The sequence below is a fragment of the Battus philenor genome, unplaced genomic scaffold, assembly GCF_028537555.1.
Source record: "Battus philenor isolate CCGP_79_NKW_IND1 unplaced genomic scaffold, ilBatPhil1.0.hap1 SCAF_25, whole genome shotgun sequence".
NCBI classification, from domain to species: Eukaryota; Metazoa; Arthropoda; class Insecta; order Lepidoptera; family Papilionidae; genus Battus; species Battus philenor.
Window position 1 is genome coordinate 7,474,035 of NW_027181688.1, and position 15,182 is coordinate 7,489,216.

A 15,182-nucleotide genomic window follows, 5' to 3' on the forward strand; every position below is an offset into this window, starting at 1 on the left:
TGTTTAATTGTCCTTATCTGTAGCCCCTTCACTTTCAATTAAATCAGGTTTTATATTTCGTAAAGCCTCATGGTACATTTTAGTGTTGAAGAAAGTTGAAGCGACATTATAATGTTTGACTTAAAAAAGAAAAACAACTAAGCTATTTATTTAAATCATTAACTGTTATTTTGCGAAGGAAAAATTATGCAGCTATTTCAAATATTCTACGTATTTGCGACGTACTATAGTCTGTATAAATTTCAGATTTATGTGATTGAAGAATTCCCGTTTTGTGTGTAATAAAATAAAACTCGATGAATTTAATTCATACATTAGTCAAATTCAATCGCGATAAAAAAGAAATAAGAAACTACTTTACAAGGATTAAATATTTTTTATTAACTGTCGTTTGAATAATGGGAAGACATCATGTATGCAAAGTTTAGCGCGATATAGAGGCTTGCGCATTCGGGTCAATGACCGCCGACGCCAACTTGCGTAACCATATGTGGTTTAAGGGTGATTTTATTTAATTATTAACCTGCTAATATTGATTACTTAAAAGGAAATTTTTAAATACTGGATTTAAAATAAGACTTTAGTCAAGTTTGAATTATAAAATTGTTTACATAGTTAATATAAAATTTATTAACAGTTGAATTTTTTTTCTTGATGTAGATTTATGGGACAAGCTGTATAAACAGACAGCTTGTCGTTTTTCCGAGCTTTGAGCACATGGTTCGACAAAACTTCTATTTTCTTTTAAGGAGTGATAGAGGACTGAGATTTACGATTGGCGGGTTTGATTCCTAGGATACAATCTTATTTATAATTTACACTTTGAGCATTGATAAAATAGGATTGCCAGAGGAACCTGATTTATCAAGATTCCAAAGGATAGACAGCAGCGTCTTCTACGTACTATTGTACCACACTGCGACCGCCTGTCTAGAGTGGCGATGTTATATCTCTCTTTCTATGGGCTGAAATGACGATAACGACTATTTTCTTTTAAAATCAGGTCATTGCATGAACATTAATGTGAAAGTGAAAATAAAAGAAAATTGAAGATCATAGATATCATAGGATGCATGTTTTGCCTTTTTTAATCAAGCAGCATCTTTACATGCAATCGCATATTAGTTGATTTTTTTATTATTGGTTAGAGTGGTAATTTAAAACGCTATGTTTATAAACAAAATAGTTCTTAAATCATAAATTATAGAATATGTACCTATGAATTATGTTTATTTGTGACAAAATAAAATTAATGTCTCTAAATTAGCTAACAAAAAGCAAATCTTTGGTCAAAATCCCATTATTTATTGAATCCGCTTCATCCGTTAGTTAATAATCATTAAATATTGTAAAAGGCGATTTTCGAAATCCCACATCACATTAACTACTAATGATTTCTGAAAATACGATTTCTCAATATTGTTAATGCAAATTGTTATATAATTAAAATATAATGCATTATATATTTATTAGTTAATCTATTATGATGAGCAATTCTATTCAATTCAATTTTATAGCATCTTGTATTTTTTTACCGAAATTTCTCTGCTACCCAAACGGTATTTGCAGGTTTCGCGGATTTGTGGTGGCTGGGCGTAGAGTGACCTTAGTATAAGACCTCTTTTAAAGTAGCGAAGTTTGAGCGCTCCCTGGGAAGCCTTAACTCTGGCTGCTACGTATTATTTAACCGAATTGGGAGGCCGCCGAGCTGTTAGATTACGTATTTCCATGTATTGACTAATGTCAAGGGCCCGCACGAGGGGACCTTAATTTCGCTTGCCTGAGAGAGTCTAACCTCGGCTTGGATTCTGTCTTACGATATATAATTATGAGGAAGTGCCGTCGAAATTAATTCTGTGTTTATTTTACAGAAAAGAGATGTACGAGTTTATTTATGACTGCATTTGTAAAGAAATCATTACACTACTAGCTACTTTTCAATACTTATTTTAATAACATTTGTACTGTAATTTAAAATCTTTTACGAAAAATATTGACAGACCCATTGTGAATACAAGAAATAAAAATAAAGCCTCTTTTAGATTTAAACTTTAAAGTTAAAAGTATGTTATTAATCTGATTCTACTTTTAATCATATTAGTAACATCTTAAAAGCCGTAGAATGTCCAATGCTGGATAGATTTTTAAGTAATACAATTCAGAAGAAAAATCACTGGCAACTGAGTGAATCAGAGCTAATTGGCATGGATTTGACTCCTCCTTACGTATTGTATCACTAAAATAATAAATAAAATTGAATCAAATTAGTAGTTGTTTTACAATGTGATGAATTTTGACTTTACAAATGGATGTTCAATACAAAAACATTAAATATAAAACTTTTCGCTTTTTCTCAATGTCCTCTCTAGTTAAAAATAGAATTGAGTAAAGTGGGCATTTATGCTCAAATTTCGCGACATATATTTGGTTGACAATAAAAACAAACAAATTATCTAACAGTTTAAAACGTTTTAATGTCCCACTAGTCCATCTGAAACCTCATTAACCGTGTCGAATGAACCGCCGTGGATATTTCACGCTCGTTTCAATTAGTCCGGCTCTTGTAAACAGATACATAAAAACACAACGGCTTGTAGAGCAGAAAACTTTACAGTTAGAGTGGTGTGCGGACAGATAAAGATCGAGAATTCCGCGGTTGAGTCCGGTGACGTGTTGAAATGTGAGGCGTGGGTTGACAAACACACTTTATTTAGGCTACATCAATAACTTAACAACTGTTGGACATTGGTCTTCACTTTAGATTTCTAAAAATACCATTTGAAAGCAGCCTGCGTCTTTTGTGGACGTTAATAAGGTCTCTTGTCCCTTTCTCTGATCATCGTCAACCTTAGACAGCTTTAAGACACCCACTACTGGATATACCAAACTTTGTAGAGGACTCTAAGATTGCCATGATGACTGGTCTTACTTTACCCGTAAACTGCGACTTCTCATGACCTTATGGCGTCGGTCCACCGGCAGGGGAATCTACTCACGCCGTAGACGACGACCCAAATGGCCGTCCGTTGTAGTAGCGACGTGCCCCGACTACTGCCACTGCCACTTCAGACAAGCAGTCTTTCAAAGCAATGTCGGTGGTCTTGGTTCTTCTGCGTATATTTTTTCTCCAGTACAAAACATGTTTTTTTTTAAAATTCATTTATGGTATCCAATCATACAAAATGAAGTAAAGATGACTTGATTTAATAAACTTATGAAATATGTTCATCGTTTTAACAATAAATATTTAAAGTATTTCTGATCGTTGGCAACCCTGTGAGTCGAGTTAATTCACAAGTTGACTTTTGCTTTCGATAGAGATAGTACTGGTGACAACTGGGTCGGGGCTTTCACGGCGTCGGTTTTTTCTTTTTTTACACTTAGTTCGAAAGCTTAATGATGCGTGTTGTACATAACTCATAATTAATGTAGATGTTTTAATTACATCTGTTATGCTTGTTTATTGAGGAGAATTTTATTTATTACAGACGCTACGAGCATATTATTTTTATTTTCGGCAATTCGTTTGGTCTAACCAGTTACAGTTTTTTATTACTAGAATCAATAGTACTCGTAGTCCAATTAACATTCTAATCTAGTAGCGACCCAAGCCCTGGCTCCGCAATATTCTAACATCGCTACTATACGAACGAACTATATACTATACTATACGTAAACTAACAGAAGAAACTAACAGATAATTTAAAATTATTTACAGTTTAGTTATTAAGTATTTATTTAGTTATTTAATATTTTTTAAATTTGAAATTGTAAAATATAATTAGTAATTTACGCCATTAGTAAATATGAGCTGTTTATTTTTAAAATGGCATAAATTATTTTTTCAAAAAGAAATCAAGTTAATGGCAACACTAAGTACAATTAAACGGTGTCTTTGTATGTTTAAAAAATATCTCGACTAAAAACGAAAATTACATATACTATGTCTACTATGGGAGGTCTATCTAGGTTTACCTGTAGACGTTCTTTAACTGAAATAATGATGAATTATAACATGATTTACATCACCATGCCATGTTTTCTTTTTAAGAACAATAAGAAGTTTACTATTATCGCTCGAAAATCGACAAGAAGCGGTAACGCGCCCGCAAAACGGATCGCGTGCGCGCACTCAAGGCGGAAACCAAGGTCGTCGGGCCTCGTCGGACACCGCAATTACAACAGTTTTGCATATTATGAATCGATTAATCAAATCCATTGACAGTAGACAACCGTGAATACACCAATTTAACGGACCGAAACTACGTTTTGACACGTTACGTTACGTCTTCCGTAAGACCTGTCAGTCAATTCATTTATAACGTCCCTCGTGCCGATATACAATAGCGATGTGTTTGATTCATATCTCACGATTTACCTACTTGTTATTTATTTGAACACTCTTTTTACACGTTGTGTTATGGCGGACTTAATGCTTTATAGGCATTCTCCACTAATCAACCTAGTGGGGGGGTTCTCTGAGTACCTTCACAGGTTCAAGCTCAAGGAGGACCCCTCGTGCTTCTGTGAACCGGGCGTGGGCCAGACCGTGGTCCACCTCGTGGCCCACTGTCCGGCGCTCGGAAGACTGCGCGCAGATTCCGAATGCCGGATGGGCAAAAAGATAGAGGAAAGGAATGTCTCGACCATCATGCAAGACGAAGGAGAGAGAGAATGCTTCCTCAGCTACTGCAGGAAGGTGGTAATAAATGCAATAAGTAAAAATAAAACGAACACTTTAAACAATAAATAATGTTGCAAAATAAAATAAATTACTAGAATTAAAAAGTCCCTGTCCCACACGAGATAGGGGAACGAGAGGTCCCCAACAGCGGGGACCATTTAATAAAAATAAAAAAAATCAACCTAGTGGTAGTGATTGTCGAAGACTTGCAGATATAACAAGAAGTTAGGTGTGTACATGTTACGGAAAAAGTATTTAATTACATAATACTATATGTTATGTTAGCCTAACGGAAGCAGTTATAAAACGGTGGCAGTCGTAAATCTGAAATATTGATCAACATTTTATTAATGCCATAATAAGGAGTGGTGGTAGTCCAGCGGTAGAGAATTGAGACTAGCGATCACAAGTTGCTTGATTCTTGGCATACAATCTTTTATAATTCACAAAGTGCTTAAGTTATATAGGATCGCCACTGCTCACAAACAAGTTTTCAAGGAATGGTCAGTAGTGTCTTCTGCTTGCAATAACACCACACTGCGTTCGCCTAACCGCCTTCAAGTATGGTATTATGGTATATCCCCCATAGATATCTTTCGGCTGGTATGTCGATATGATCTTTACATGGTAAACACTGTATGTATTATAATTACAGTTTGCTCCAATCTCCCTTAAATGATCTTGACGACGTATTCGGATTCCTCCACTGCACGTATGTCATAACCCAGCGGTGGCCCGCGAGCTAATTCTACAAGATAACCGATGTGCAACTGTTTTTTTTTTAGCCGGACCGGCTGAAATCCAACGGTCTTCTTGAACGCCTTTTGTTAAAACTACGGAAACGCTTTCGCGTACTACCGCAGTTTCAACAGCGGTGGCCCAGTGCCTCAACTCCTTACTTATGGATCACTCCGAATCCATCGCCAAGGCCATGCTAAGGGAGTTAGAGAAAGGCGCGTTATAATCCCCTCCGACGCCCCGGTCTCCGACAGAGGAGGATGGCGAGCTTAGATTTTCTTTCTGTCTCTCGCAGTCTCCTTCTGCAACATATTTTTTTCGCAAAAAGTTTTACCAGCGCTCTATGACTGCTCGTTCTGTACCATCCTAACAAAGCCTGGTAATGAGAGATCATTCCCTATGGTGTCGGTGAATTCTTGGCGCAGTTCTTCCCAAGCTGTACACTCCTCAAGCTTGTGCTGAGCTGTATCCTCTTCGTTAAATCGGTGTGCAACTCAATCCTAAGACTGCGGCGCTAGGAGAACTAGTTTTAACAAAAGGCTTTTAAAAAGACCGTTTTAGCCAGTACGAGTCTAGCATAAAACTCTTTCGTTGACCTCAGTAGAGTATTCCATATATAATTTTACCACGTAAAAAAAAATATGAATTCAAAGTTCTTTTTTGCTGTGTCACCGTTTACAATCTAGTTATATAAATATCGTTTATTACTTAAAGTTAATCCGACCGTGTGTTTACTATTCAATCGCTCTTTCGCACACTTTAATAACCAGCTTTCTTTAATGGCGGCCCGCTGCGTAGGGTGTGGTTCAAGTTAATGCATCTAAATTGATTGCTTCCTTTCCCATAAATATTGTGTATCTTATCCGTGATATTCTACCGATAATCTTGTGTTGCGGTCACGCGATTTATTTTTTCTATATAGATCAAAGGTATTTATTTTACATCTTATAAACTTAAAATTATATATTTTTATTTATTTATCATGAACAACTTACCGCTAGTACATATTTGTTTGTACATATTTAACTAATGTGTAGTTATAGTGGAGGAAGGCCAATTAGAAATTTTCACTTAAAGAAAGCGTATACTCAAGACCAGGGGTGCTCGAGCATCTAGTTAGTGCGAGCCATTATTCGAAATTTAAAATTATTCACGCGCCGCTATTAAATACATTTAAACTTTAATTAAATTAAAAGTACATGATCGCTTAGGTCCTTAAATATTAATATTTGTCAGTAAATTAAAAACATTACGAAATATACACGGAATTATATTATATTTTTGAAAGATAACCCAAAATGAAAAAAAAAAACAATACGGATACGGATAAATGTTATCGCAAGCGCGAAATGATCATTCAAAAAGCCGCATGTGGCTCGCGAGCCGTAGGTTAGCTACTTCTGCTCTTGATTCTAGCTTAGAGTTAAGATTACAATTTATTACAATATTACAGGTGAGATTTACAACAACTTGATGACTATTGTTATACAGTCATCATCATTACCGTTATTTCAGCCATTGAACTTCCACTGCTGAACGCCCTATGGTTCAGCCTTTCTCCGTAGTTCCAAGTAGGACCGATTGGTTTACCTTCGTCGAGCGTCCTGCCACCAGTGGAAGTCTTATGGCTGAAATAATAATAAATCAAATTTACAGTAATTAAATACGAATACACGTATTGCAACAGCTTTTTACGACTTAAATATTTAAAAAATTATACAGGAAGTATAACTTATAACTAGGTAGTTGAGACAAACAACTTTTCATCACTTGTATGAAAATTAAACAAAAATGTAAACAAAGCAAAACCAGCGTAGTTATAAATATCTGACGATCTGATAATTTTAATGCTCGCTTGCTGTGAAGTTAAATTATTTTTGAATTGAATTACAGGAAGTTAAATCCTATAGGACTGTACTGTGTTTGCGACATTGTTCTTTTGCGTATCATGAAGTTCGTTAATTTAAAACCTCAATAGTAAACATTGTTATGAGGTGAAAAAATTGTTAAACGAATATTTTTCTTTTGCCAAATCATAGTGTAAATTAAAACACCTTTTGAGTTTTTTTTTTTTGGGTTTCGTTCTCTGTGTACCATAATGTTACACTGCGATCGCCAACCCCCCTGCCAAGGGCGGCGATTATGGTATATCCCCCATATATTTTTGGGCAGACCTACGACTTGCTATGAGAATTTATGGACAGCAACGACGATTAACGACGGAGCTATGTATTTACCCTTTTGAAGCCTTTTTTAAAACTACAATTATCATCTTCTCGTGTACATGAGGTTAATTTGTTTGTCTTTGTCAACAGGAAAGCATCTGGTATTGTCGACGGACCCGGAGTCCGTAAAAGACGAGTTCGCGTTCGACAATCCAGGCTTCAGGCAGGATGAGAGACAGGCGTGGCGGCACGAAGCACCGACCCTGCCGCTAGGCGGGAAGACCAGCGCGCTCCAGGCGGAGTTCACCAAGCCCGAGCATAGCAAAGACGATTCGCATTTACAGGTACAGAAACAACTTCTTATTGTGTTTACTTAATATATTCATCAAGCCTTAAAGTACATGCTAGTGAAATAAAAAAGATTTACCTCCAATACTATTTAAATTACTGAGGAAATAGTACAAAATAAATGCTTAACATTTTTTTTTGCGTTATAACTGTTGAAGAAAAATAGGAATCCACGCTTTATTTTTATTTTAAATTTCAAAGTCTAAGTCAAAATTATTGTATTATATGTATATACGAGCATCACAATCATCTATAATCGTCAGCTTTACGTCAACTTTACGTTAGTTCGTAACACGCCATCTATTGATAAGAACTAACAAGAAACTCAGTGGGCTTTGTATTTTTCTCTTTTGATGGTTATATTAACATTTTTTTTTAATTAGTATATTTTTTTCCAAACATCTTTATCGTGAATTTTATTTACATTACTCTTGAACAAAATAACATGCCTTTTGACAGTCTTTGCTTAATTAATTTCTTGAATTTACTAGGAGGATATATTTAACGCGTCGCTAGGTAGTTTGTTTTATAATAATATCAACAAATAAGTGAGAGACTTTATGAAGTCTAATAGCAATTTTAAACACTTTCTAACCAAAACATGAAAGTTATGATAATGTGTTGGAATAAATAATAATACAAAACTATTTATTTTTTAATTCAAGCATATACTTAATGTAAAATATAAAGATGGACACAAATCCTAACATTATAAAAGTGTAATGGATGTTAGGCTTGACCATAGAAAATACTAACTACATCTTCCAACTAACCAGAGCAATATTATACTTATGTATCATACTTTAACGGCAATAATAGACGTAGAAGCGACATAGATGGTATCTTAAAAACAAGCCGCTAAAATTCTTCATTAAGGTCTAACAAAAACCGGTATAGAACCATTAACCATCTGGGATCAATCATAGATATCACTTGTGACAATAATGTGGGATTCTAATTACTAAATGTATCAAGTTGTAGTTTTATAAGTTAAAAAACGAGACAATCCTAGGTCAAGAGCAATATAGAAGACTACACCATTATATTAACTTCAGTATGTCTAAAAAAATTCTACAAGAGACCAATTTGATATTAACTTGTGAATGTATTAGCAAAAATGTTACGTGAGACCAATTTGGTAGAAACTAGATCAAATTAAATAACAGTTCTCCCATCTACTCAGTACAAAAAGCTTTAATTTATGAAAATTACTTACACCCACTACAATCTACACTTACATGTGTTTAGTCTGCTATTTTTATGCGTGGTATCGGACCTGTATATTTCGTTCAGTTCCGCGAACTCAATTCCAATGAAGCTACAAAAGCCCCTCGGGCTAGTAGTAACGCTATCACTCGAAACAATGCATTGTACCAGTGCTCCGCAACCTTTTCTCATCTATGGCACACTAAAATCGTTCTTAGAATTTCGCGGCACACAGAAAGCTAAATTCGAGAACATGCCACTGTGTCACAAATGCAAAATATGTACAGTAAAACATAATAAAGTTTCAATTTATTAATCTTTACCGCGGTACACTTGTATCTAAACTACAGCACACCGGTTGCGAAGCACTACATTATACGAAAATTGCAAGATTACAATACCTATCGTTGAATCTCACGGTTAAAGATGCCCATGAAAACGTACTATATTCATCAGAAGATTATTAATTCTTTACTTACTTCGATATATTTCTTTGCTGCAGTATCAATAATTGTTTATTCTCTTAATCATTCAATAAACATATGCATTAGGATTTGTAATTGTTTATAATCTGTTACTGTAATTATTTTAAAGGATTGCGTTTTGTAAATAAATAAATCGGAATGTTCCTTGAATATTAAAAAGTAACGTCTTATCTCATCTGGAAATTTGCACGGAAATTTTGATTTCATAACGACTACACTACACTTTTTTTGTAATATGAGTTCGTTGAACTCGACATTTGTCTATCAAGTTTCCTAAATCAAAAATGTGTTGTGATGGTAATCAGTTTCATGAGTTTCGGAGGGCGTGTCTACGTGGGTTGATAAATGTTGATGACATCATAATATAAAGCCACAATGACAGTATAGTTGGCTGCTAGGGCATTTCTTCAGTAGAGTGGTAGCTTAGCGGTAGGGGACTAAGACAAGCGATCGTAGTTTGCGGGTTCGATTCCAGTACAGGGTTTCAGTCTTATGTATAATTCGCAATTTGTGTATTAATTATATAAGATTACCACTGCACAAAAACATGTTTCCAGACGACGGGCAACAGTGTCCTCTGCATACCATAATACCGCACTGCAATCGCCAACCCGCCTGCCAAATGCGGCATTTATCTGTGTCTTCCCCATAGATATCTTTGGGGGGACCTTTTATGTCTTGCTGTGCGTGTCTTTAGGCTGAAATGACAACGATGAAGCGCAGTATAAGGACGTGCACTCGCAAAGTGGACAGACTACGTTGTATGCTTTGTCGGAAGATGCTGCATGCAGGCACCTTCCAAGAGATCCCAGTGAAAATCCATCAAGGAGATAGAAAGCCGCTGAAGCTTTAATGATCTGAAATAGATAGCACAGACTGTCAAACGCACCGAAGGTTGGCCACATGGTAGACAGTCGACTTTGCTAAGGTAGTTGACCCGTGTTGTTAGAAATTTATAAGAGAGACTCATGTCTAGCAGTGTTCGTCCTGTGTCTATAATGATGATAATGACAGTACAGTAGCTGTCTATAGACAAGTAAGAAAATTGCGGAACATTACGGCAGAGAAATTGAAAATAATATTGAATTCTTCAATGTTCGTTTTAAATCGAATGTTAGGTAACGGTAAATTGAGAGATGGTGCGTTGCACAACCACCACGTAACGAGAGATGTGTTTCCTTATTGATTATTGCCGAATGGACTATAAAACCGTTTCTCATTGATTTTAATGAAACGTTAACATTAATGAAAACTTTTTTGTGAATTTGTTCTTATATTACTATACTATGTTTCTTATTTTATTTACTAGAAAGCTTTTTTATTTTACATTTTGAATTATTCATATTCATCAATTATTGGTACATTACAATATTTGGTATGTACTTCTCGTAGATTTCGGTTTTGGATATTCATTCATAAAAATGCTTTCATGGAGGCCTATAGATCAGAGGAAGTCCTATGGCTACTATGATGACGATGAAAGATATATGAGGGCTCAAAGTGATAAAAACTTGTATCAAATTGTTCACCCCTTTTAATAACATGCCTCTACTTACAATAAAGCTATGAGTGTTCCAAACGCGCCCGATTTGAAAAGAACCCACAACAAACTCAGATGGTTGTTTCTCAAAGGGAGTTCCTCGTGCATCTATAACCCAACGGTGGACCAGACAGTGGTGCACATAATTAAGAGCTTTCCGTATATGGAGTGCTTAGACTTTCTTGCGTGGTGGAAATGGGTAGGAGTATTGCTTGCGGCAACATCGCTTCCCTTTTGCAGCAGGAGGAGAGCCACACCTACTCTCCTCCGGTTTTGTTGCAGGGTGGTGGGCGACGTAAACAGGCGTAACAAAACCGTGTAGTAGGAAGTGTTGCGAGGGATGGAAGGCGAAAATATAAAGGATAAAAGAGGGAACTAAGAGAGAATTTGTGAATGATGAGAGAGGAAAGGTGGAAGTAGGAGGGTGTATATCCCTGGCCCGAAAACAAGATGGGGAAAGAGTACTTTTAAAACAAAAAAAAATTTAGATGTTTTTTTTGTAGTCACTTCTACAACAATTATAAGACGTAGATAAATCATTTCTACGCTTTATTATCACTTAAAAATTCTTCAACGTAAAGGATTATTTTACAAGTATTTTGAACTACTTTTTAAATGAAACATCAAAGTTTATAGTAAAACTGTACACCGTTGTCTAAAAAAGTCCTAAATTTCAATAATCTAAAGAAAAGTATAACAAGGTTTAAGAGAGACAGAAAGGATTAGTAACTTGAAGTATCTGTGGGCAGGTCAAATATTGAGCAGAAAAGGGAGCCGCTGGAGCCTTAATTCTTGCGTGGAGTTCATAAACTAGCTAGTGCAGAGAAGGACGTTCGAAAAAAAGGTGGTCAAACGATCTTACTAAGATTTTCGTAAAATAATGGATGCAAGCCTATTCCAAGGCGGAGGCCAATGTCCAGCTATGAAAGTCCCTACGGCTAAAATATGATAAAATGAAAGTATATTGTAGTAACGTACACAGTTGGCTTTTCTCTAAATAGTTACTAATTTTATGAAGTCTAGAGAAAGGAATACAAACTTTAGGACGGATGGATCAATTTAAAACCCGGAGAAAATTACAAAAAAATATCTATCAGTGTGACGTTTCACATTCAGTGCAGAAGAATAGAAACGGGGAAACCATAATTGCTTTACTAACACATTATTAAGAACAAGAAGAATTTCACCTAAGTAACACAAAGCTTCTCTTGTCAACGTTTGGTATAAAAATAGTCAGTTACCTCAGGAGTCTCTCCTACGAATACATTTACACAGTATAAAAACTTTTTTTACGTTTGTTTTTTTATTTTAACAGTAGATATATCTCGGCTTGCAACTTTCTAAATGCTATAATCAATTGAGCGTAATTAAATTAAGCTAGTGCGTCGCAAATATTCAAGGAGGTCTCATTCAAAAGACTTTCTAATACGACGTCTATTTCCCACCCAGCAATTTGAAAACATGTTCCAGATTGACAAACTCAGTAGTTTATTAAATCAGTTTATTAAACAGGATGTAATATTGCGAAATATGTCTCAATGTACGCATACATAACGGGGTTCCACAAGAAAATTTGGACCTTATTTTTCTTAGTTTTAAATCTAAAATGGAAAGTATGTTATTAAATAAATGTTATTATAGAATTAAACAGTTTTTAGTGGATTTAAATATATGAATTTTAGTTTATTGACTTGATTATATGGTTAATATTATGGTGTACAGTTCGAAAATTGTTAAATTGAATAAAAAAAAGCAAATGTTGAGTTTATAGCCCGATCTTTTTAGCAGATCAGCATTCGGACGGTAGCTTATTTATAAAGTTAAAATAATCAATGAATTAAAACTGCTTGTAAATGCCTACATAAATAACGATACCATCAGGCCCTTGTTCGACTTTCTCGGACATTTTTGGAGTTGTAAACACGTATCGAGTAACAGCGGAAATGAAGGTACCGTCTCGAGTACTTGCGCGCAGTCACTCTATGTAGCGGCCACCCAAACAGATTAAATAGCTAAATTAATAGCCCAGACGTCCCGAGGAACCCGTAAGGAGTTTAAACTAAAACCCTTTCAGGCCTCTGCGATGGCAAACCCTGTAATTTCAAACAACATTTATTGAACAATATTTATTAATAGCAAACAAATGGACGGATCGTGTTTTTAACCTCAAAATCCTAAATTTTGGAATATCGAAGACCTCGGATGTTTGCGATTTTGTATATTAAAAACTTGAAAAGCATAATTTCAGCCGCAAAGCGTCCACTGCTTGAAATACCCTAAACTACCATTGGCTCTAACGATCCTGAGCTGCACGATGGATCGACGTAGTTTCGAACCATCGTGAGAGTAAAACGAGAGTTTCCAAAATAGCACAGCGCAAGGAACTATGGGTGGTTCTTAACCCTTAGTAGCCTGATTTACGAAAGTGATTTTTTTTAAATATTACTGCGTTTGCTCGAGGGTCTAGATCAGTGATTCCCAAAGTGGTCTATATCGACCACTAGGGGTCTATGACAACCTACAAGGGGTCAGCGAAAAAAAATTTAGGGGTCCATGAAATGAAAATGGGGGTCCACGATAGTGGATCTCAACACATACACTGATAGTACCTATTTACTTACATCATACTATCTTATAATATCAAAACATATACATTATTTATAAAAGTACCTATTAAGAAAAAAAATTGTTTATTTAATGTTACGTATATTTTACATAACAGATACAAAATTTTATTTTGAGTAGTTTTAATTTAAATTCAATTAACAAATGTATAAATTAACATGTGTGTGCTTACAAATCGCAAAGGGAGACCACCGAATGAATTTTAGTGGGTAAAAATCCCACATAACCCCTACCTTTAAAAAGGCGAACCCCATAGGTTTACAATAAGACCAAGTAGAAGCATCCTGTATACAGCGTATTCTGACAACTTCAAGGTCGACTGTCCGCAATGTCCATTTTTATGTTAGGATGTATATATTTAACAACACTCGTAGTCGCTTGTAAACAATTTTTTTATTGCGCAGATGAAATGAAATTGCGTTCCTTTAAATGACTTTGCGGATCAATTGCGCAACGAGAGGCATGCAAGATGCTTCTCTGCATTCTCTCTAGATTGCGTGTGTTCGCATGACGTATTGTGTAAGCGGAAGAGAACGAGATTAAATTGTTTCTTTTTTTTAATAGTTTTTGTTGGAAAAACATGCAATTGCAAATGGAGAAATTTTTCTACGATGCGTTGATTACTAAACATTCTAATTTGTGAAAATTTTGTTATATATGTAAGTTTTATTTCTATGGTTTTATGATAGGTATAAACTTGCCTTCGTCATACATAAAATTAAAAACAGATAAATGATCACTGTCTTCAGTTGTATACGATATGTTGGCATTATATGTTGTGTATACTTTATACTACGTATAACTGTAATTATTATTCAAACACACTCCATATATATACTTCACGCTCACTGTCACTATAGCTCTCCTCTCTAGTCTTTCTCCTTTTGTCTTCTCTAGAAATTTGAAAGTGATTGTTTTAATTTGAAGTGATAATGATGTGTACTACTTATTATTGGCGATTGGCGTTGTTTACCTATTAACGTTTTGTTATTTATGAACGTCAGATGTGAAGGACTATGGAGTGAATAAATAAAATTAAAACAATAAATAATATATAAACAAGTTAGGTATTAACTTGGTGGTTAATGACAATAAATATATTGTGACGCATATTTTGAAATACAAAATCACTGTAATTAATGTTGGAAATCTATTGGAGAGGCTGTAGAAGTAGCAGCAAATAATGACGATGAATTGATATTTGACGATAAAGTTTAAAAAATTAGTTCATAATCATCTAGCGGCGTAGATAGGTTCATTAGGTGGCAAACAAGGTAGGCCTATGTCTTGCAATGGGCGACTATCGACAGACAAGAAGAATCAAGCCGTTTCCTCCTGAATCTATGGGAAATCTATGGGGGTGGTCTATGTCCAGCAGGATAGGGCTAAAA

General features: G+C 35.2%; 1 protein-coding gene across 1 annotated transcript in view; it reads left to right on the top strand.

Moving 5' to 3' along the window:
- LOC137924919 (serine-rich adhesin for platelets-like) overlaps nt 1–15,182 on the top strand; it is a 79,238-nt gene that overhangs the window by 47,112 nt on the left and 16,944 nt on the right. Inside the window, exon 2 of the mRNA XM_068768328.1 lies at nt 7,738–7,931. Within this exon, the coding sequence (XP_068624429.1) occupies nt 7,738–7,931 (194 nt within the window). The remainder of the gene's footprint in view (nt 1–7,737; nt 7,932–15,182) is intronic.